Source organism: Triturus cristatus, chromosome 4_1 (assembly GCF_964204655.1).
Source record: "Triturus cristatus chromosome 4_1, aTriCri1.1, whole genome shotgun sequence".
NCBI lineage: Eukaryota > Metazoa > Chordata > Amphibia > Caudata > Salamandridae > Triturus > Triturus cristatus.
Genome location: NC_140585.1, coordinates 933,805,568 through 933,831,146, shown reverse-complemented (window position 1 = coordinate 933,831,146; position 25,579 = coordinate 933,805,568). Strand labels below are relative to the sequence as shown.

The 25,579-nt window shown below is 44.2% G+C and overlaps 1 protein-coding gene across 12 annotated transcripts in view; it reads right to left on the bottom strand.

Annotated features, from left to right (window-relative positions):
* Window positions 1–25,579, bottom strand: part of LOC146855858 (uncharacterized) — a 922,371-nt gene that overhangs the window by 658,619 nt on the left and 238,173 nt on the right. For all 12 annotated transcript variants that reach the window (XM_085653813.1, XM_085653801.1, XM_085653802.1 and 9 more), the window contains one exon: window positions 3,678–3,770. In XM_085653813.1, coding sequence (XP_085509939.1) covers window positions 3,678–3,770 — 93 coding nt within the window. The remainder of the gene's footprint in view (window positions 1–3,677; window positions 3,771–25,579) is intronic.

Genomic DNA, 25,579 nt, shown 5'->3' with positions numbered 1-25,579 from the left:
AATTAATTTTACAAAAAAACCCATCCATTTAGACACTTATTTACCCATTTATTCTTCCATTAACCTTTAGATATACATATATAAAAAATATTTATTTTTCAGAAAGACACATATTCACTGGATGATGTCATCAGTGATGGCATTTGAGATGTCATCAGTGATGTCATGAGTGATGTCACTGACCATGTCATGAGTGATGTAATATGTAACGTCATCAGCAGTGGATTGCGGTCGCGCAACTTATAGTTAGCTGAACTAACTATAACGGGGGAATTTCAATGGTTTTTTACGAGTGAAATGTCCAGCTAACTATAACATGTGTGAAACCTATGGTTTTTTCAGTGAATTTGCAAGGTTTTTTAAATGCTAATTCCTAACTATAACGTGTGTGAAACCTATGGTTTTTTAAGTGAATTTGCAAGGTTTTTTTAAATGCTAATTTCTAACTATAACGTGTGTGAAACCTATGATTTTTTTAGTGAATTGGTAAGGTTTTTTAAATGCTAAATTTATGTATGTATTATATTTTTTATTTATTTTACAATAAACTACCTATGTATATAGTTATAAAATGACTGTATCCTGTAATATGGAATGGCTCAGCTCTTTTTTTTTTTATTTGGATAAAGTTGAACAACGGCATAGTTAATATCTTCTATAAACTTATAAACAGTTTAAAATGTTTTTTTTTTTTTTTTAGTGTTTTTCACCGTGCGCGCACCCCGCGATTTTTTAAAAAAAAATAAAATGTTGTATCACCCTTCGGGGTCCTTCAGGGACCCCCTGACAAAGGCTAGGGGGTCAGGAACTCTCTACCCTGACCCGTTTTCACGTTCTCCACCTTTCTTTTTCACTGTCACACAAAAAATGGCGTCCGACACTTCCTGATTTCGACCGATTGGAATGTTGACTGACATCTAACCACCAATCAGAATTACGCTTGCGGACATTTGGTGCGCGCCCCGTGCGAGCACGGTGCACGCATATAGATATTTATGTACTTTTAACTGCAATTTTCTCAGGAACTACTGAACAGATTGACACCATATATGCAAAAGGCACATGCCTGACCTGAGGACTACCTCTTTGCCAAATTTCAAGAAATTCTGTTCAGCCGTTCAGGCTGTACCTTCGACTAAAGGTCCTATGGGAAAATGCATGGGGAAAACGCGTTTTGGGACCCCCTTTTTTCTCAGCCCCCGCTTGACGAATCACCCCGAGACTTTCAGGGTAGGAGCTGAGCGGAGCGCCCCATTAGTTTTGAAAATTTCACGAAGATAAGTCAACCGGCGCCAAAGTTATTCAAAATAGAATTTTCAGATTTCCTAACTATAGCTATCTACTGGCGACCGCCACAGACACATACATACACACACACACATACATATGTACTACCTTTAAGATTTTACATCATATAAAGTGTATTGATTAAAATAACCACTCTCTCTTTCTATCACCCTGACCGTAATCTCCCAGCAAGTCAATGTAAAGGAGTGCAGCTAAACACGTATACCAATTACCTGTAGCTACGGCAACACCAACCATGCTTGGCTGGTTCCTCGTAACGGAAATGCTAATGTACTTGTCTGTAAAAATTAATAAAATACTTTGAAATCCAAAAAAACAAATAACCACATCAAGGCCTTATATTTTAAGCAAAACATCTGCAACGTATACAATACAACCAACCCCTAGGCGATAATACAATTCCAGCTGTAGAGAAAATGCTCCAGCCTAGGAAAGACTTACTATGAAATATAGTAAGTTCTCCTGGGGTCATAGATTCAATGACCCAGGTGACTTTGGGATTTTTTTCTCTAGTATTGCTGGGGGGGGGGCAGATGTCCCTACAGCCCCCTCCAACATTAAAAAAGACATTTGTGATGTCACTGCCCCTTCTAGGGAAATCACCCAAAATAAATCTATGTAAATAGCCCTCCCAGGGCATCTTGGGGAGCTCCTTGAAGGAGTAGTGAATAATAAATGAGCGGATGTGGCCCTACATGTATTATTCACTTTTTGTGTCCTTTAATATATTTTATCTGTGTCCCTGTTTCACCTAGGGTATCCACTGTTTTTTTTTCTTTTTAGAAGAGGAAGCGGGGGAACCCCAGTGCCTCGGACGTCCCGCTGGCTAGATGCGCCTAGAGGAGCCGGCATAAAAGCTTTAAAAAAAAATATATATATATATACTGGGTTCCCTGGTGCCTACCCAGGGCACGACACAGCTTTAACCACGTTGGAAGCTGTAGGGAGGCCCAGGGCCCCTGCAGACCCAGTGGCTTCCTGCTCCTCCAGGAGACGGCTTCTTTTGTTGTAAGTTGGGTGCCCAAGTGCCCTATAGTTGTTCCATTTTATTAAAAAAAAACTTTTTTTAAAAAGGGGCACTCGTGCCTGCTCAGGGCACCCCACGGCTAATCCCATCTTGGAGGTTATAGGGAGTCCCAGGGACCCCACAGTCCCGCTGGCTCCCGTGATCAGGCACTGCTCCAAACTGGTGTGAGCAGTCTTCTTTTGCTGCCATGGGGTGGGAGCAATTCAAAGCATTTCCCTGCCTTTATTCGTGGCCGGGGAATTACTTTGTTCTCCCACCAGGTGGAAGCAGCTTTGTGCTCCCGCCCAGTGGGAGAACAAACTGATGGTGTTCCTGGGGTTGGGGACACCGGCACCGAGCCGGCCAAGGGGGATGGAGTCGGCAGGTCCATAGCATGGCTTAGGGAAGGGGTGTCACGTGCCCCCCCACTTTAATTAAAAGACCGCCCAGAGGCCTCTCCTAGCCCGGGGAGGGGGGGGGTCATGTAGCCCTCCTCACTTTTACTTAAGTTATGGGTCCCAGGGGATGAGGTCTCCCTGGAACCACATGGCAGGATGGGGTCCTGGGAGCCACATGGAGGTATGGAGAGGGGGGCTGCACGCCCCACCTCTAAAATTAAATACCCGACATACCCCCCCACATCCCTTCCGGACCTGGCCCAGTAGGGGTTCTTTTAACAGAAACAGGAAGGATCCCGCATTTTTTTTTCTTTTTAAAAAAAAAAATTATCACGGACTCGCAGATCCTTCAAGACAATTTTTTTAATTTTTTTTTTTTAAACAGGCCTAACTGGTCATGGTATCCTTACCATGCCCTCTTGTGTTTTTCTTTTTTTACTTTTTTTTTTTTAGGAGCCCTAACATGGCTGTCACTACTTCCTGGCTGAGGTAGTGGCAGCCAATCAGATCTCAGCTGGAGATCTGTCAGGATCCACGGCGTCTCCGAGTCCCTAGATATACAAAGTTTGAGCATTAATTACTCCAAAACTACTGAACTGATTTACACTGAAACACACAAAACACTTTCTGGACAAAGCTCTAGCTTTCTGCAGAATTTTGAGTCAATACGTTCAGCGGTTTAGGTTGTAGCTGTGTCTAAAGTTCCTATGGGAAAATGAATGGGAAAAACACATTTTGGCAGTGGCAACTGACAGCAGGAAGAGTAAAGTTATTTGTCTCTTAGTCTTTCTGCCTGCTGTGACCTTTTCATACATCACCATGTCTATGATGTCGATAGACTATACCAGCAAATGAAAAAACATCACAGACTGCATCAGGAAAGGAAAATCCTGAATCTGAGGTTTGAGTACTCAGTCAGTTCTGTTCTTCACACCTCATCTGCAACAATGTATTGTTTTACTCACCACTTCCTCAAACTCCTCTTGATGTTTTTCCAAATAAGCCATCTGTTCTTCTGAAACATGGACAACTGTTGTAACAGTCGAGGTAAACGACACCTTAAATAATAAGAAGAATTCTTAACTGTTACTTATTACACAAGAGACATAAGGTTAACAAAATATTACAAAATGGTCTATCAATGAACAAGAGCAACATCTTTGAACGTTCAATGACAGCAGATAGGTAAAGAACATATATAAACTGAACTGCTCTTTTAGACTCACTATTTATACAAAATATTTCCTTCCTCTTTAGCAATTTGTTCCTCTCATTGTTCTTGCCTAAGACAGTGTGAGAAACTGGTCTCCAAATGTATCCCTCTCAGGGCCTAGGTGGTCCCAGAATGAGAATCTTCAAAACTGCCCAATTTACAGTGGAAATTTCTACATGTTGACAGTTGAACAGTTGATGCTACCACCAGCACCACAAATTAAAATCCCTTTTCTCCTTTATAAATCTGCCCTGGCTTGGTCTATGTGGGAGGGCAGATATAAGAATGTCACCATATAGCACTAATGAACAAAGTAGCCTGTCATTCCTTCCTTGATCATGTTAATGGAAGATAAGTTTCAAGAAGGTGATTAGTCCAGTAAGAATGATAAATACAGCATATGCCATATTTCTGCATTTTATACTTAGATTAAACATGTTTAGCTATAAATTAGCGAAGACACAATCTAAATGGGAAGTCTATGCTGTTTACCTCATGCAGCATCATATTACATACATCTCAACCCATTACAAAAAAGGCTTCCCCTCGCACATGTATTGTTATAGTTATTCCCCACTACTTTTCATATAAAAGTGTCATTACAAAAACGATTTATTATTTGTGAGTTACTCTGAGCAATTTACTTAACGGATGACTTTAGAGAATTTAACTAAGAGGATGTCCTTTATCAAATTTTGATCACCAAATTGATACAAAGCCTTAAGTAATGTTCACTGTTGCCAGTCTTTGGCAAGCAACAGACATGTCATTTTTAAAGCAGGATAAATGATATGGTGTTTTAGCGTGATGGAGGTTGTGAGGCCTTTTCTTGGGGTCTTAAGGCAGCTATAGGTTACTGGGCAAAGTCTGTAAAAAGCATTGTTTTTTTCACAGATGCCCACTGGCCACAACACTGTCACACTCAAAATTAATAGGCAGGTGCTCCATTTTAGCATTTCTCAGGAAAGCAGGGTCAAGCTGTCATAGCTGCCTCCAGGACATGTTGTGGAGTGAAAATCTTTGAAACAATGCAAAACCTTAAAACCTGCCTAATAACTTGAATGCTTAGGCAGCTATTTATTTTCAAAAGGAGTAGGGCTTTGTTACAGGCATTGTTAAACATTCAACACGCTAAACAAAGTAAGATGTGGAAAAGCCTAGCATTTTCTGGTCCGGAGAATTAACCTCAAACGCTATTCTAACTCGTTAGTGCAAGGTGTTGTAGTTTAGCCCTATGGCGAATATTATCCTATAGAAGAAGGTTCATTTGCAGGTTCAGAAGCGCAGAGGTTAGCTAAGCTTCAAATTATTTTACAGAGTTACATCCAAGTCTAAAACACACTTCTGTTAGTTTGTTAAGCAGCGATTGTACTACGGTACCCCTCCCCCCCCCAAAAAATAAAATTACAAAAATAAATACATCCTCTTATTTGGATTTCTCCTTGTGGTGGCAACAGGGGTTATTTGACATCTAATCAGGTGTCTGGTGGAGAGTTAGAATACATAGGATTTACAAGTCCAGCAGTTACTGCTCTACTTATGAGGGGGAAGTAAATTCACAAGGTGTATCATACGTACAACGGGGAATTGGAGTTGTATCTCAGAATCTGCATGTCGCAATTGTGACTTCTCATTGGCAGGGGGCACACAGAGGCCTGGAGTCACCCACAACGGGCACTGGGATGATCAGCAGAAGGTGGACAACCGGTGTGGACAAGGGGTCTTGAATTAGAAGTTCCAGCCACAATATCTTTGGAACCACTTGTGCAACAGAGACAATGCCAATGTTCTCTTCCTGCTGGCTGCATGAGACCTCTGAGAGGTAGGTACATCCACCCAACAAAAAGGGGACAGTCAGGGAAGACGTTAACTCCTTCTAGATGATAAAAGAGAGGAGTCCTCTCACATAGAGGTCTTGGAAAATCTACTCTCCACCCAAAATGGCAAGTTAGATTTTATCAGGGCGAACTATTTATAGGGCAACTGGCCCTTTCTGGCGAGCCAACAAAAAACAGGTGTTATATTCACTCAGAAAGCGAGTGAACAATAAAGATCCCTTTAAATCTTCTTTCATCTTGTCACATTTGACTGCATTCAGGGACAGAGGTCAGATGTCAGCTTATGCCTTATTACAATTTACTGCTTATTTTATACTGGAAGTTGGGATTTACTTGTCTTTCTCTGGCTACTAAGTTAGAGGATATTGTAAAGTGAACTGTCTGACAATCGTGGTTTACAATGAGTGTAAAATGTAAGGAAGTAGGAGGTCAGGTTTCTTTCCCTATCACACAACATTTAAATAGCTTGTAAATAAACTGCACTATTTGAGTAGTTATGAAAGCACATTTTTGTAACTCGGTGTGATGAAAATAATAGGATGAAAACAAATCAGGACACTTTACTTGGTGATGTCCAAATGATAGATATTTTGCTGAAACTCAATTTCCACAGATTGTCTATATGCTATAGTTTTATCAGTAAAATTGCATGTTAGTGGCAAAGTTTGTGGCCATTTCAATGCAAAATATGCTGTTGGCAAACAACAGTGTGCTATCACATCACACTTTAATATATTGTTAAATATGAATTTTTAACATTAACTGAGAAACATTCTGGCCCGCTTGATGACAATGCTACTAGTGACTTAAGAGGCAAGGCAGGGGTCATGTGTACCCTATATGTGGGCTAGATTCTTATTATACCTGAAGCAAACGTTTAGCCTTTTAAATCAAACTAGAGTTTTTTTGTACAGCAGAAATCCTGAACTCGCATATTTGAAGGTGGCCTTGTATGTGATTAAGAAGAAAAAAGCGGTTCTGTAAAATAAAATATTTTCAGAGAATCACACAATTGGAGACCAGTTTCTGGGTCAAGTACATTATAGGCAGGTCAAGTAGATTATTCATGTCACTAGACTTGCAGGTCTGGTAAATTTTTAAAGATTTTTCACAGCCTGATGTATCAAAATATTGTTGTATTATTTTCCTGAGCAACTGGATGAGGTGACCTTGTGTTAGTCTGCTGAGGCTGTATAAAGCATCTCTTTGACAGTTGTCTGCAGGGCAAGCTAAATCCACCTGGGAAGGGCCCTCGAGCGGTTTGTGCTAGTAGGCAAGTCTTCCTCTCTCAACAGCTTTCAGCAATGAGTCTCAGACCTTTCCAGACTTGAGTCTTTTGTGAAAGGAGTGTAGCTAAACAGAAGCAGTGCCACTTTGCTTCATTATTCCAGCAATAGTGCACATGCATTGTATGGTGTACAGTTGAATCATACAACAATGAACTGGTCAAATTGGAGTAGAAACCGTCTCCCATGGTAAAGCCTGGCTGCTTATGTATTCTAGGCAAAGCCTGGCTAATTATAGACGTTTTGGATATGGATGGGTCCATTTAATCCAGAAGATGCATGGTTCAGACGTGATCAGTTAATTTTCAGATCATGCAGCCTTGCTGTCCATCAAGAGACCAATTAAGGATGGCCCGGGTGGTGAGACCAAATCCACATAGATGCAGATCATGAACAAGAAATACGAAGACAGAGGTTTCACTCTGGCAAGGCTACTGCGGCTATACTAAATGATCTAGTGGGCTAATTCTCCCAACCAGAGAAAACTTGTTCAGAAAAGCGACAGGAAAGACGTGTGTGCAGCCTCACATATCTAAAATGGACACTGGCAGTCCAGTACAAATAAGACAACCATTTGTGTAGTTCACACATCTGTAGTCCTATGGACTCCATCATTCGCATATCCAAACAGTGTGAATGCAAAAATGTACACCTACAAAGGCCTTGTACCCTGGACTACTAATCAAGCTACCATCCATGTGAGTCCCCACAGAGAATGAGTAGAGGGGACAATAGTCACCACCGTAAAGAGGGGTTGTTAGACTTGGCATCTTTTGGCGTGTCTCCCCTGAGTTTTTGCTTTCTGACCTCACGGTTTTGACTCTTTGTGCTGGCTTAGTGTTTCTGCACACTTTTCTCACTGTTGATCGGTGGTAAAGTACAAGTGCTCCTGTGGTATCATGTATTATGGATTGGTGCTTCCATGATTGGCCTATTTGATTTATGTGTCAGTCCCTAGTAAAGTGCACTGTGTGTGCCAGGGTCTGTAGATCAAATGCTGTTGGTGGGCTGCAGCACTGGATTGTGCCACCCACCCAAACATCCCATAAATGTGACTTTGGCCTGCCATTGCAGGGCATGTGCGCAGTCTGGTACTGCCATGTCGACTTGGCAAGTGCACCCACTTTCCAGGCCCTAACCTTACCTTTTCTTACATGTCAGCCACCCCTAGGGTAGGCCCAAGGTACCCCTGTGGGCAGAGTGCAGTGTATGTGTAAGGTAGGACATGCCCTGGTGTGTATGGCATGTCCTGATAGTGAATTACTGCCAATTTCGTTTTTCACTTTTGCAATGCTACCTGTTCCGCCAAGGACAGAAAGGGAAGTTTGTTTATAATATCTTATAAACATAACTGGCCCTGGGAACTAGGTAGGAATATAAAGTTTAGTATGCCTGAACTCAGAATCTAAAGATGCACCTTTTAGTGAAGGTGATTTTTACATTCTGTGTTCGAAAATACCACTTTTAGATAGGAGGTCTTTTCTTGCTCATTCATCCCGTGTGCCTCTGCTGGAATGTGGATTGCCTGTCTGGGTTTTTGGTGACAGAAAGCTGGAGAGCAGGAGTGGTTCCAGATAGTCTAGGTGGGTCAGGAAGGGGCTGAATAGACCTGGGCTGCAATTGGGGAAGGGTGAGGAGATTTCCTCGCACCTCAAAGGGTCTGGTCTGCCTCTGACAATGCGGTCTCCACCTCCTGCCAGGAAGTCACACCAGAGAAGGCAGAACTGGTTCTGGCTGGGCACAGACACTCTCTGCCTAAGAGATCAAAGGATTTTGGGATATAAATATTGGGGCCCAGACCCCTGAACTTTAGAACTCTTTTGTATCAAGAAGACTGCCAAGAAGAAGAGCTGAAGAAGCTGTGAGGAGGAACTACCATTTTCCTGTGTGTTTTGCTGAGTTGGCCTGCAGTGGCTGCTTCTTTCTTGGGCAGTGGGACTGGACTGAACTTTCTGCAATCTACTTCTGGTAGAGCTTGCCCCCTGTTCAAGAGGACTCAGGAACAGCAAAGACCTCAAGCTCTTCTGCCGTCTGCACTGGGGACTGTGTGTTTTGTGCTGCAACAGAGGAAAAAGCAAACCGACGCTGCCGCTGACCGTGTCCTGAAGGCACCGCAGAGGGCACTGCCGCAACGCGACCCTGGTCTCAACACGACGCCTGCTGACGGCACCACCAAGCCGCTGCTCGCACCGCGAACTGTAGGCACCGCACTCCGCACCGCCTTGCTTCACCACGACGCCTTAGTATCCCCGACATTGATGCTCCACACTGAAATCTACGCCGCTGCTTGCACCGTGGTTAGAGGGCACCATTCGTAAAGTTACATGACGCGCCACCCTCATCCCGCACCGCACCCTTGGCCTACCGATGCCGGCGCCATCGACTCCAGTTCGTCAGCCGACAACAGCGCTTCAGCAACGACGCCGCAGCTTGCACCGCGACCTGCCAGCACCGCGACGAGCACCGCATTCACTTCACACCGCGACACTGGTCTCAACGACAATGCCGCCACCGAGCCGCCGCTCGCACCACGACCTGAGGGCATTGCACGCCACACCACTGCACTTCACACCTCAGCACTCAACGTCTGTCGATGCCAGCGCTCCTGACTTCATCAGAGAGGAGTTCGATCTGAAACGTAGAGACTTCAAGGGCCCGACGACTCCTGTACCGAACTCCGGAACAGACGCCTGCGGACGCCGTGCTTTTGAAAGCTCAACGAGAGGTCGCCAACGCCCTGCATTTCTAAAAGGTACTGTTTGCGGGTCTTCCCGACAGCGTGTGGAAATGTACCCCTGTGAGGGCACACTGGTGCAGGGTCACCATCTCGTCCACGGGTCCAAAGACTAACAAAAGAGAGCTCGGCACTGGAGTGAAGTAAAACAAACCAAATTTATTAAACACTCATGAGCGGGCCCGCGTCCCAACAACACCCTCAAGTGTTGTGGGAGAAAATACATTGAATGCAAAAACCATCACCCTTATATACGGTTTGTTGCAGTGTAATTGCATGGGAAGGAAAACTGGAGGAAACAAGTTTAAGCACGGAAAAAGCTATAGGCAAACAAGAGCAGATGGGTGACCAGGTGGTCAGGAGATGAGGGGGAGTAAGGAAGGTTTATGACGGCAATAAGCAATCATTTGATAACATCCGAGACCAGGTGCACCGGCAGCTGCAGGCCCCAGCACGTACATCAGATTGACCATGTCAGAGAGGTTAGCTAAAGTGAAGGACACAGGCTGGGTGAAAAGGCGAACTGCAGAGAGTAAAATTAATACGATAGAAAAGAAATGGACGCGTTAGTCAAAATGGCTGTCGCTTATTCTAACATAGAATTTACACTTTTCCACAGACGACCCTTTTAGCATAAGCGAAGACAGTTTTTGTCCCTTCTAAGGGGCATGGTGTACAGTGAACAGAGCATTGGTCCACAATGAACACACAAACAACAAGAGAAGATAATAGCTATTAATATGAACAGGACTGATAATGCTTTCAAATCCCAAATTAAAAGTAAATCCCAAAACCACCCAGTCCAAGTCCATGTTCCTGGGTCTTGATGTATTTCGGTGGCTATCTTGTGTAATTTGGAGATGGCCGCATAGACAGATGGTGAATTGTCCGGTATGAAAACACAGCAGCTGGATCCGATGACACGGCATGCTCCACCTCGGTCAGCTAGAAGAACATCGAAAACAAGTCTATTCTGTAAAGTGACCATGCGGATTGATGCTTGTTCTTCTGTCAAGTTTCCTAAGGCCGCAGTAGTCTGATTAATCACTGCCTCCAATGTACGAGTGAGGCGACGGACCAGCTTGCTGTTTTGTACTGGGCCAACGAAGAAGAAGAAAAATCCTTTATTAAAGTCTGGTTATTGTCCCCATGTGGTCTATGTCTGATCGACTACAGAGACATCGATGGCACGTTTTCCCCTACTACCAACGTGGTGATTGAACAATTTCAAATCTTGCTGATATATCGGGGGAGCTAGAAACACAGCTGGTAAAAGAAAGGCTATGTAACAGGTACCAGACCAGCCTGAAGGTACGAAGTAGTATGCCTTAGCTCCACAAACAAAATTAGTATGACGTGATGCGAGGAAGCTGCTTCGGCCCCTCGAAGACATTTGCAACACTGTAGTACAGTTACTGTGACCCATTAGCACATTGCCTGTACTCTGTTCACAGAGGAGGCCAGAAGTCAGAACAATAGAGATAACAGGTGGCCCATTTCCTTTAGCTGATCTAGAGTTTGGATACACATATTTTGTTGCTGCATTTCCTCTACTATATTCTTCCATCTCCAAGACGGTCCCCTTTGCTTGTGGGTCCTCCTCTTTGTTGGGATAGCATACTTTATTCTGTTTGGCGTCGAGGTCGCCCACATCCCATGTTTCTGAGAGGTTAAATTTGTAGGAAGCATATAGAAGCTCAAACCAAGCTTGGCATGAGCCATTGTGAGAAAATGGCAGTGGTGGCAACGGGATTCCTTTTATGTTCTGATGAGGCAGAATCCTGCCACAAACCAAACAGTTAGTAGCATTGCTTAGCTGGTGTGTCTGATGCAACATTTGAAGAAATGAATTGTTTCTCAGATTTTGCCGATACCCCTCTTCATGTTGCGTAAATCAAAATTGTGGTGTTCCTTTGTAGTAGGCGATGTAGCAGCAATATTGAGCAAGGTAGCCCCAGGCCTTACTTCCTCCACCACCCACATTACAGTAGCGATAAGGGCAGCAATCAAAGTCAAACCAAGGATGCAAAGTGTACAGCCATTATACATTATCGCACCAATCCCCTTCTTCTCCTTGGGGGGGGGGGGGGGGGGGGGGGGGGATCATCTTTCGGCAACCGACAAGAAAGGTAGCGCCCTAAGAGTCCTGAGTGGACGTTGGTTTCTTCACTGACGTTGAGACGAGTAGCCACTAATAGGCAGCCCCCCCTTTGTAGTCAGACTTAACCACTCAGGACAATGGCTTCACCTGTCTTGTTTCGCACTGGAGCGCCTTTCTTCCTGGGTCGGAGTAGGTACCTGGATGTACCGGGGATAGTGTGATCCGGAAAAACATCTTCAGTTCTTTCAGACGATGCAGCTCGTCCTGTCTCTGTAACCAAAATGTCTCGATGATCCTTTAATGCAGCCGGGTCCACTAAAGTGTGTGGAACCTTCTTGCAGTGGCTAGCATGTATCCAGTTTTTCTTGTTGGTCACTCGGACTGCAGTACGGGCAGTGAGGAGGGCCTGTTACGAGCCCCTCCAGCGAGGTTCTAAACAATATATTCACTGAAATAGTTTGACCATCACATGGTCACCTGGGCGCAAGTCATGTCCGTGAAAGCTTCTTGAACCTGCTGATGAATGGAAAATAAACGGTCAGTTAACTGAGACAGATAATCACTCAATGTGTGAGGCACATCATGTATAGGACGAGGCTTAGGAATTCCTCAAATATTCATGGGCCTGCCAAACACAACCTCATATGGGGTAAGCCCAGAGCGTGTATAAGGTATTGATCTGATGGAAAGCAGTGCTAATGGCAATGCATCAGGCCATTTCAAAGAAGTGGAAGCCTGTATTTTTGCAATTTCAGTTTCAATGTGAAGTTATAACGTTCCACCAAGCCTGCTGACTGTGGGTGAAAAGCAGCATGGAACTTCTGCTTGACCCCTAGCCCTTTCATGACATACTCTACAACCTGTCCAAAGAAATGAGGCCCATTATCACTCCATAAAATTCCACAAGCACCGAATCGAGGGAAGAATTCCTTCAGGAGTATTTTCGGAGTCGTGAGGGCTGTATTGTCTTTTGTAGCATATGCCTCCACCCATTTGCTGAAGGCGCAGACAACTACTAAGACATATTTAAGGTTATTGCAGCGCTCAAACTGAATGTAGTCCATCTGAAGGACCTTAAAGGGTACAGATGGTGTCCCAAACCCCCCTACTGGAGTTTGTGATCCCTTCCCAGGATTGTACTGAAGACAGACCAGGCAAGACTGGACTATCTTTTTAGCGGTAGCAGCAACGTCAGGATGGTCCCAAACTTGCATAAGCTGCTTTGCTATTGAAGATGCACCAACATGGGCTGGACCATGTGCCATATGAATCAGAGGGTATAGGTATGCAGGGGGCAACTTCCATTTAGTCATATCTTTGCTCCTCCAACAGCCATCATCATCCAGCGCTCCCTCCTTGGACCATTGGTCTAATTCATCAAAGGAGGCCAATTGTTGCATATCCTTTTATTTTTTATTATTAATTATTTTAAAAATAAATTGTCACAGTGAGTACATCTTCATTATCATATCAGCAATATATATTAGACTTTAGTATATAATAATATTTGTCGATTCACTATTTGGAAATAAGCAAAGCAATTCAATTCTTTCTTAATTGTCTAAAACAGACAGAGAAAAAGAAAAATTGAAAGAAGAAAAAAAAAAAGGAGAGAATCAGACCCCACTAAAAAGAAGAAGAAAAATCACCAAGGGGAGCGGAAACTAATGAATAACAGAAGATGCCTTTACATGCTAAACAGTCTTCTCTAACCAACTGGTAATAGGAGACCACATTTTTAGACCCCATGCTTGTCTTCTTCGCCCCCGCATTTTGTAAACTGAAGTTTCCATGTTGTATAGCGCTAACATCCTAGATCTCCAGTTGATCAATGTCGGAGCATCTGGACTAATCCACTGAGATGTTATACATAATCTTAGAACGGCCATAGCGATGAAAAGGAAGCAGGTCTCAGACCTACCACGGGAGTCTCCCGCCTCATCGCTTTCTACCCCAAGGATAATCAGATTAGAAGTGAATATTATAGGAGTAACAAGAATCAAATTCAAAAAGTGACTCGTATCACTTAAAAAGAGTGCTAGACCAGGACACATATAGAACATATGTAGAGTGTCTGCTCCCCAAAGCCGGCATCTACTACACGAACTTCCCCGGGAGCTAGCCCACTTACAAGTCTTGGCGGGGGTATAATACAAGTCGAAAGCAGACATAAAATGCGGAGTTTTCAGGCTTCCGGATATAAGCGCGCAGTTAGCTAATTCCAATGATGTCCCCATATTTATCCCTACTTTTCCTAGCCTTCTCTTCCAGCTAGCATTTTGAACTATTAAATCATCAGGGAGCTCAGTCAGTAATGCCTGATAAATTTCCCCAATCCGTGATTGTTTCCGCAGCACTTCTATTAGACCAATAGTTCCCAGATTGCCATTCACCCCTTGCAAGCTAAAGCCTAAGAAACTCAGAATCTGTAGAAACTTTAAAAAAAATCACTCCCAGAAAGACCAAACTTCTCTTATAAAGACATAAATGAGGCTAATTGGCCTTCATGGCATAGGTCCCCTAGAACAGTGATCCCTGCAATGCCCCAGCTGAATGTAATTCTGTCCTGAAATATAGTTGGTAGAAGACCACTCGCCGAAAAGGGGGTATATGCATTGATGTTGGGTATCATAAATCTAAGTCGAATCTTCCTCCAGATTGAATAAGCTGATTGAACTATTTTAAATGTTGTCTTCTTGTAGTAACTAGGTTCCAGAATTTTAACTAACCTTTGCCAAGCTTCGTCTCCTAACAGCAGCTCATATATGGTAGGACTAACGGCCTCTGAACTAACCCTGTCTCCGGTCACACGTATTCCCATATGCTGCAATAATGCTGCCCAGTGATATAATAGAAAATTTGGCACCCCCCATCCACCCCCTAGCCTGGGGAGAATCATCCACTTGATTGCCCTTCTGGGCCGGCGGTAGCCCCATAGAAACCTAAAACAGGCCCTTTCAATTTTTGTGATACAGAATGTCGGGAGTGCCAGTGGGATTGTCCGAAAAAAATATAACATTTTGGGAAAAATAGACATTTTGATAACATTACAGCAGCCATGTAGTGATAAATGTAAATGATCTAGCCTCTCTAAAGACTTATTAATTGTATGAATCACCGGTAAGATATTAAGTTCCGGAATACGTTTCACTGCTGCTGGTAATCTGACCCCCAAATAAGTAGCTTCTGATACAGTTGGAATGTCTGCTGGAGGAGAGCTGTCTGAATGTAAACATTGAGTCTTGTCCACATTTAATTTATAGCCGGATACTGCACCATACTGTTTCGCCAGGTCTTCCACTACTGGAAAAGCTGACCTTAGATTGCTTGTGAAAATCGCAATATCATCGACATATGCCAGTGATTTATAACTAATATCGTTAACCTTGACCGGCTCAATGTTCGTATCCGCTTCCAGCTTATTTAGGAAAGGATCTATGTATAATGAAAATAGCAGTGGGAAGCAGGGACACCCCTGCCTTGTCCCTCTACTGATACTAAATGCTTGCGATACTTGTCCGAATGTACGAATAGACGTTTCCGGTGTTGCATAGAGTGCTTGGACTGCTTGGATAAATTCTGTAGCAAATCCCTTCCAATGTAAGACAGACCAAAGGAACCGCCAGGAGACCCTGTCAAACGCTTCCCCTGCGTCTAACAGGATCATCCCGATTGGTGATCCAGTGGCCTGCACCCAATCAAAGAGGGCAATTGCTCTCTTGACATGTTCTGTTGTATCCCGACCCGGGGTGAACCTGTGTTGTCGGATAGACAACAAAGGAGCTATAACTGTGCCCAGCCTAGAAGCGATTATTTTCGAGTAGATCTTACTATACCCAGTGATGAGTGTGATAGGTCTGTATGATGCCGGGCAGAGTTCAGGTTTGCCCTTTTTCTTGAACACCACAATAGTAGTCTTCTGCCATGATTTAGGGGTCTGACCCAGTTGAACAAGCTGGAATAAAGATAACAGTACAGGACTAAGCATTTGCCGAAACGTCCTAAAAAACTCTAAGGGGATCCCATCTGGCCCAACTGCTTTACCCGTGGCTAGGGAAACTATTGCTTTCTCAACCTCCTCCCAGGTGATTGGGGCGGTGAGAGCCTCATTTTGTTCTAATGTGACTCTCGCCGTACTTTGTCTGCTTAAAAATTCCCTAATACTTTCCGAAGTAGCTTCCCCTCTTACTGTATATAACTGATGATGGAAGTTTTGAAATACACTTAAAATTCCCGACGGAGCGCCCTGTATCTGATCAAGTGGCTCTAGAATCCTACTAATTCTGTTCGCAACCGCCCTCTGTTGAATGTGTTTGGCCAGTAATTTCCCAGTGTTTTTTCCAAATTCATAAATATCGGCCCTGTACTGTATGTATTTAGCAGCTAACTCTTCCGCAAAATATTGGTGTATTTTAGATTTAATGGCAGCAATAATATGTTGACACTCATCTATCTTTTGAGCAGCACTAATTTTCCTTATCAGCACTATCTCAGCTAGCCTTTGACAATACAAAGAAAAGCTAAGAGTCTCCCCACGTAAAGCGGCTTTAAGCGCATCCCACACTATGATTTCAGGAGCAGTACCCTTATTTATATTGAAAAATCAGTGATCCATTTAGCCATATGTTTACAATAGGCTTCATCGAATAACAGCTTCCTGTCAAACGTCCATGTCGATGGAGCTCTAAAAAACCCGCTTAACAGCAGTTCCATTATTAGCGGATTATGATCTGAAATTATTCTTGGATACAATTCAATGCTAGCGTTTTCAGCTGTTTGACATGAACCAAAAAAATAATCCAGACAAACTAGTTTGTTATGTAGCACAGACAAAAGGTCAAATCCGGATCCCCCGGTCTGTGTCTGTGCCATATATCCACTAGTCCATATTCCCTGACTAACCCCTGTAGTGCTCTAAAGGTCTTACTCTTTCTACCCGAGTATAAGGAGTTACCAACAAGGTTGAAGCTGCTCTCTAAATGGATGATAAAATTGCCACAGAGAATCAGCGGAGATGGCCACGCAGCTAGTTCAACACTCAGATAATTCAGAGCTTCAGGATCATCTAAGTTTGAGCCATACAGGGAACAGATTGTTAAAGAAGCACCATTAATAGCCACTTGCAGGATCACCCATCGCCCCAATTGATCCTCCTTCTTAAGTTTACAAATTATAACTCCATGTTTTGCCAAAATTGCTACCCCCGTGTAGTGGTGCCCTGACGTGTACAAGCCAATAGGTCGAGGCCCAGATCTCTAAACCAGTTTCATTTACTCCAAGCTATATGTGTTTCTTGTACACATAGCACCTCTAATTGCAGATGCCTAATCAATTTAGCAAATAAATTCCTTTTTTTGCGATCATTGAGGCCACAGATATTTATAGAGCAAATTCGTAATTTATCCCTAGCCATTTTCCTTGTGGAGTAGCAGTTCTTTCCCTATGCTCATAACATAATACAAACAATTCAAGTAAGCCTTAGAGACACTACTATTTGGTATTTTCCTATTCAAATGAAGACGTACACACTGAATATGCAAATTAAATGACAATTGTGCACCCCTCCGCCAACCCCAAACCACACCCCCCACCCGTGAATTCCCCCCCTCTACCCCCAAAAGCCCATCCCTTCCCTCCCATACCTCCCATCACTCGAGGCATAGGGACCAACTGTCCCTGGTGAAGTTGAGTGAGCCTCCACACTCCTCCGCGGAGCTACCCCTTCCCCCTCCAGTCGGTGTTCAACATACTCTAAAGAAGAGACCAAAGCAAGGATACAGAGCGAAAAAAAGAATCAGAACGAGATGGGAAGAAAGTGAAAAAAAAGAATTAGAATCTCATGACTTAGAATATCCAACTTATTCTTCCCTGGCAGGTAAAATACAGGACTTATCCAATTCAGCTGTCCCTTGCGAGCCTATAATGATAACAAAAATTCCTTCGCTTGGATCTCAGATTGAAAGAAATGCATTTGCCTCTGAGAAATCACCTTCAATTTGGCAGGATTAAGTAAAAAGACCTGTGCACCCTTTGACTGAAATGACAGCATTAGTTGCTGCAGTAGCCATCTTTTTTCAACTGTCGCTTGACAAAAGTCAGGCCTCACAAAAAAGTCACAGCCCTTACCCACCCTTTTCCTATCTGGTCTGGCCAGATCATAGAGGGCCTCCCTAGCCAGAAATTTATTGAGGTACATAAGAATAGACTGTCAGCCTGCCCCCGGATCTTCTTGCTGGGATTGGAGCTGTATTTTCCAGTCCCAGTGTTGGAGTTCTGATCATGAACTGTCAGACATCTGCGTCCTCTTTGCCCTCGGGAATATCCACAATTCAAAGATTGTTTCTCTTCGATCGCTTTTCGATGTCGGTCAGGTTCCATACTGTTTCATCCTTCAAAGATTTCATGGATTCTGTAATTCCAGAAATTGTTGCATATCCAACACTTCCTGTCTAGCATCATGCCAACGCTCAGCTTGCGACTTAACCTCATACATAGACGTGGTGCTTCGCTGTGTTGCAGTCTCACAGGCTGTACAATTCGCAAAGGCATTACCTGCTCCTATTTTGTCTGTCACCTTCCTGTGTGAGCTACACTTGACAATAGCTATTTTCTTAGGATAGGTTAAGGCAGTAAGAAGATAGTGCATGGAGAACTAGTGCACAATCTGAGAAAACAGCGTTCTTTCCACAGGCGGCCAAAATTGTGCGCTACCCCGAACGCATACTGACTATCAGTGTAGACATTGACAATCAGGTCTGTACTAAGCTCAAATGCTCTGGTTAGAGCGATCAGTTCAGGTGCTTGAGCTGATTTCTGTGGGATACGAGATGTCTCAACTAGTGTCTGAAGTGTCATAATAGCATAGGCAGCAGATGTAGTGCCATCAGGCAATATCAAACATGACCCATCCACCCATAACTCCCCATCTGTAATGGAGAAGGGAGTGTCTTGCAGGTCAACTCTATCTTTTGTTTGTTCTTGATGAGAAATATGCAATCATGTGACTCTTGTTACTGAGGCTGAGTGGATGGAAATGGTAACAGTGTAGCAGGATTTAATATCAGGCAACTTTTCAACGTGATATGGGGGGCCAAAAGTGTCAATTCATATCCTGTCAAGCGAGCACTGGTGAGATGTTGCGTCTGTTTGGTTTAGCAACGCATCAACTGAATGGGGCACTAATACAAGCAATTTGTGTGATAGAACTATTCCTTCAATTTGGCGTATGGATACAGCCGTTGCTGCCACTGCTCAGAAACATCCAGGCAGCGCGCGAGCAACTGGGTCGAGGACAGCTGAAAAATATGCACACGGGCGTTATTTATCACGTGCCTCTGCGCTAAGACCTTCCCTTTCATGTACATAGAGTGTGAAAGATTTAGTGTAATCTGGGGTACCTAATACTGGTACAGAGCAAAGGGCTTAACATAACTGTTGGAAGGCGCTCTGGCACTCAGAAGTCCATGGGAGGGGCATCGGGGTGTCTTCGGTCAAAAGGGCTAACAGAGATTTGATAATATGCGAAAAATAGGGGATCCACTGCGTACAGGAAGTAAGGTCAATCAATGAACGGACATCTTTTTGAGTACAGGGTACAGGAGTGTCTAGAATGGTCCGAATGCGATCTGGTGTGAGCGCACATCCCTCCTTAGACAGGTGACCTAAATAGGTAACCTGCTGTCTACGGTATTGCAATTTCTTTCTTGAGACTTTGTGATTACGTGATGCAAGAAACGATAAAAACAACAATGTACCTTCTTCACATTGCGCAGGAGTGTCTGCAGCTAGCAGAATGTCATCAACATACTGAATGGGGGCCACCCCTTTTGGTACAGGAAAGGAATCAAGCTGTCTCTTAAATGCTTGACTGTAAATACTAGGACTTTCTGTATAGCCCTGTGGAGCTCTACAGAACCTGAATGATCTGTTTTTTAGTATGAATCCAAATAGATAACGGCTGTCCGGGTGAAAGGGTATAGAGAACAACGCATTCTTCAAATCAATCACAAAGAATGTGGTGGCATTGGGATGGACCACAGTGAGGAGGGTTATGTCCGAAACTACCGGATATTGGGGCACCACTATTTTATTAACCTCACGCAAATCAATAATGAAACTGTAAATCTTAGTACCAGTGTTCTTTTTCAAAATAGGAAGGATAGGGCTATTGCAGGTATTATAGGGAACCTCTTCCACTACACCTACTTTAATCAAATCCTGAACAATACCTGCTAATGCTTCCTCGCTCTTTCGAGATATCTTATATTGGGGCAAACGAGGCAACGAGGCACCCTCCCTCACTTGAATTTGTACAGGTGGAATAACCATTTGACCCACATCAGTGACTGATCTAGCCCACAAAGTGCAAGGTAGGGACGCCAGAGCAACGTCCTCATTGAGAAGGCAAGATCTATCAACTATTGGATAGTTGTCATTAAGGATAACACATACACCTTCTGGGGAACAACGTATCGTAGCACGAAAATATTTTAGCATATCGATACCTACAATGTTATCTGGAGTGTTAGGGGAGACCAAGAATGGACAAGTTGCAGTGAATCTATCTAGTCCAAATTCAAGTGGCTGTGATAGTGGGCTATGTGTAGGTGTTCCGTCGAACCCTATCGATGTTATCAATGTGCCAGACAGGGAAGCCCTAGGAACCAGCCTTTTAGACGGGGCACTACGGGTAGCCCCTGTATTAACCAGAAATCGATCACTAGATCCCAAAACATTTGCGTCAACATAGGGACCCATTTGATCTACTGGCACCTCAACCGGTCCCACACCCCGTCATAGGCATCCCAATGCATAACCGGAATCTGTGGGTGTGTCAGCAGAATAGTCATTCATTTGGTACTGATGTCGTTTGTCAAAAGGTACTGAGACCTGAGAGACTATGGCAGCCTTTCCAGCAACCCCAGAAGGAATTTTCGTTTTTTATCTCTACTGAAGACGGATAATATCCAGAAACACATGTGTCTAGAGATTCACAGCACTAACCTGCACCAACTTTGGTGAACCACTACAGCTAAAATTCAAGTAAGAAATCACTGTGAACTGCATTTACCACAATGCTAAGGGGCGAACTGTGCTGGGAGGGGAGGCAGTGTGCTCCCATCCCCCATTTGTTTGAAAAGGCTCCCTTGAGCCACTGAGCTGACTAGCTCTTGGCGATGCACCTGTGCGCCAGAGAGAGGTACTGAGACCTGAGAGACTATGGCAGCCTTTCCAGCAACCCCAGAAGGAATTTTCGTTTTTTATCTCTACTGAAGACGGATAATATCCAGAAACACATGTGTCTAGAGATTCACAGCACTAACCTGCACCAACTTTGGTGAACCACTACAGCTAAAATTCAAGTAAGAAATCACTGTGAACTGCATTTACCACAATGCTAAGGGGCGAACTGTGCTGGGAGGTGAGGCAGTGTGCTCCCATCCCCCATTAGTTCGGTCCTTGTTCAACTGCCTCAAACCGGCGGCGAGCACTTGCACCTCCTCTGCTTCCTACATTCCCTGGACGCCCTCTCATACTTGCCCTTCCTCGCTGGTATTGTTGGCCTTGCAAAAGGGGGCATTCAGAACGCCAGTGCCCAGTCTCTTTACAATAGGCACACTGATCAGGAGACAAATTCGCCTGAAGGAGAGGGATTGCTCCGGGTGTATGCATTGCACGCTCGCCTCCTCCACCTCTCCTAAATGGTGAGCCATACGCCTGGGCCATCATAACCTTTGTTTTAAAATCCTTAACCTTTTTACCTTCCCTTCCCTTCCTGTTTCTGACGCTCATAATATTGTGCCATTGCCAGAAGGGAAACTGGGGAGGACGTGGTCCAAGAACTTCCACTGGCCGTGAGGTGACTAGATATTTCAGGTAACATATTAGCAACAGATTTGTCAACAAACAGGTGTTTGCCAGTCTCGTCAGCCAACGACTGGCCACCAAAATCATGAAATGTCTCCTCAAATCTTGAAAAGAAATCAGAAACTGACTCATCCTTTTTCTGTTTACAGGATGCTAACGTAGTCCAATCTATTTTCTTAGGGGGTATGAGAGTTTTTAATTTAGTTACAATAGCTTTAGGAAGATCTAATATCTCTTGTTGGGGCTTCTGGGCAGATTCCCTGTCCGCCTCTATTTCTTCAAATGGCACCAAATGCCACAGCGTCATTAATTTTTACGTATTGTTCTCCACATATCAGGGGGCAAAATAAGCCCAAAGAACATATCTATATCCGCTAAGATCATAGTGCAAGAGCTGATAGCTCCCTCCACCTCCTCATAGAAGGCGGCAGGGTTTTTCCGGGGGTCGGGCAAGACAATCTTAAGGGCCATAACACCTGCTCTACTCCAAGGAGTGTAGATCCAATTATATATGAAGTATCCCTTTGCATCATCGGAAGTCTTATCATTAGTTCCAGCACCCTTCGGGGGAACATACAAGGGGGCGGCTTCACGCATTGGTCTCATATCAACTTTACTACTACTAGGATTGTCCTCGCCCACCGGAACATCTGTTTTCTCTGTCTGAGACTTTTCTGTTTCTACGACTTTGCACTTTCTAGCTAATTCTTTCTCCTTTTGCAGTTTTAATGTGTCATCCCCTAGTTTAACCGCTCGTCTAATTGTATCAGGTATGTTTTTGAAAGGGTAAAATAAGTCCCATCTCCTAACTGCTTATAATCTGCATTCAAGTCTTTTGGGCCTGGTTCGTTACAGATATGTTGCCAATTATATAATACATCCCAACAGAACTTTTCTAAAAAATATAACTGTTCTGCGTCTTCCCAAGCCTGAAGTGTAGTTGTGAGGATCGTCACTCTAGTAGGCCGACGAGATTCTTCTCTAGCACTGCCCTTCAATTTATCTTTATCTTCGCTAGACAGAGTAGAGCCGCATGGATCACTGAGCTTTGTCCATATCTTTTGAGGGGGAGAGCTCCTCATCGGAAGCACCACCCTCAGGGGCGCTCGGGACGGGGGATTTATATGGGGCGGGGGTCGCTCTAGTATGATGCAATCATCATGAAGAGTATCAAGTATTGGATAGACAGGGCGTCTAGTAGGGTACCGGCCATTTAGCTGCAAACGGTGTTCTCTATCTTTCTTTTCTATTCCTTCCTGCATTTCCTTATCTCTTAATTCAACACATTGCTGATATATCGTCTTCCACTGTTCTTTCTTCGCTATAGCTTCCACTTTCTTCCCTCTCTCTCGCACTTCCCTATCCCACTTACGCAAACAATCAAACATATCCTGCCTACTCTTTCTTTTGAACAGACACTGTTCCACATACTGAACCTTCTTAAAATCAAATGACCCATTCACTGGCCACTGTAGGTTGGGTTCTTTCTTTGAGTATTTGTTCCACAATGAGCCATACATTATGGGACAAATACCATATTTTATATGCATATCTCTAATCGGCGTCTCTTCTGGAGGAGCCGGCTGACTTTGTTCCAAAACATTTCCTGCACTGCAACAGCAGCACCACTTACAATTTTACTAAGAGCAGGCATGTTTTAACAAACATATGTAAAATATTACTATCCAAACAAGCTTCAGAAGGAGAAAAAATCCCCACAATACCTGCCTTCAGTCTTTGCAAAGAATAAATACCATAACCAAACCAAACAATCAAGAGTGCCGCATCAGCGACCTTACCAAACAGAAGTCTTCAAATCCCACCTGCCGATCTCTGGTTGACCTAATGGTCACTGCAAATTCGACAAAGAAGCCCTAGTCGAAACCGGCCACCACCCGGAGGGTCAAGTCAGGAAAACCGGAAAGTTCACGTTGGCTGCAAATACAAAGGTCTTCTCATGCAGTGCGCATCCTCAGTCATAATTTCGATCTTCTGTCAAGACCACTCCATCAGTAAGGAATGTTTATGGCAGCAATAAGCAATCATTTGATAACCTCTGAGACCAGGTGCACCGGCAGCTGCAGCCCCCCAGCACGTACATCAGATTGACCATGTCAGAGAGGTCAGCTAAAGTGAAGGACACAGGCTGGGTGAAAAGGCGAACTGCAGAGAGGAAAATGAATACGATAGAAACGAAATGGACGCAACAGTCAAAATGGCTGCCACTTATGCTAACATAGAATTAACACTTTTCCACAACCGCAGCTGGCCCGCAACGCAGTGGTCAACCAGAACTGTTTGGATTTGTTGTTCACAACGCCGCGATAGCCCCCGGACGGAGCTAGCGACATCAAGGAACTGTTTTTCAAGCATATTTTGATAACCGAAGATTTTTAAGTACTGTATTGTGGATTTTTATCGTTTTTGGTCTTGTCTTAAGTATATAAAAATATTGGATATTTTTCTAAACTGGTGTGGTGTCCTTTTGCAGTGCTTACACTGTATTACTGTTGGATATGAGCAAATGCTTTACACACTGCCTCTAAGATAAGCCTGACTGCTGGTGCCAAGCTACCAAGGGGGTGAGCAGGGGTTTATTTAAGGAGTGTAACTCCCTTATCCTGACTAGAGTGGTGGTTTCTGCTAGACTTTGGCACATGCCCTAGCCGACCAAAAATCCAATTTCTAACATTGGTTGTCAGCGATGAGGATAGGACTTCAGCATGCACTTGACTTACAGTGACTGGTGTGCACTACTACCATATCGCAGACCATTATGTACCACCAAGTTTTTGACCTATTTTTGACCTTTCCAGCTTGAACTTGCTCCTTCATCATGCCTGAATCAAGAGCATCATCTGTTGCATCTATGGAAATTGCCTTTGAGGAGGATAGGTTGGAATCCTACAACGTGAAGGAGTTGAAAGCGATTTGCAAAAACCTAAAAGTCCAAGTCAGAGGCCTCACTAGGAAGGTGGAGCTACAAAAGGCACGGAGGGCCTGGGTATCAGCCAGACACGCCACCGAGCAATCTGGTACTCTCAGTGGAGAGGTGGAGGAGTCTATTCCTAGGGTGGCTGGGCTTTTGGGGGGTGGGGGGGGGGGGCTCTAGGCCAGGTAGCAGTGGTTTGTCCCCAGAGGTGCTGGAGGACAGACAGGAAGCTAGGAGGCATGAGACAGAGCTTGAGAGGCTCAAGATGGAGTCCAAGAGGATGGTATTAGATCATGAGCATGGGCTCAAGGAGCTGGAATTGAAAAGCAAATCCAGCACGGATGGTGGCATCAACTCTTCAATGCAGGCCAATAGGATTGTGCACATTCCCAAGAATGTAGGTAAAGAGTACCAGAAGGGGGATGACATACAAAGGTGATTTCAAGGGTACGAGGCGGCTATTCATATGAATGGGGTCCCTGAAAGGAACTGGGGGGCAGGGTTGTGGCCTCTCTTTCCGAAAGAAGCTAGGGATACCCTGATAGCTTTAGGTAAGGGGCAGAACCTCACCTATGCTGACATGAACAAGGCTCTCCTCACCAGGTATGGAATCACTCCTGAGAAATACAGGGATCAGTTTAGGTCCAGTAAAAAGTCTGACGTCAAGTGAGTACCCGGGTCCACAAGAAAGCGTTTGGGGAAGACTCAGCCAAAGGTGGTCAGGGTCCCCAGCAGAAAAGTGGGGGGGGACAAGGGTAAAGCACAGGAGTTCTCTAAAGGGCCCCAAACTAACATCCAGGGTAAAGGTTCTCATCCCCCAGAGATAAGAAGCAAGGGGTCTCTCCAGGAAAGCCTGCTGAGACTGGCCCCGGCAAGTGTTTTTCATGTGACCAGGT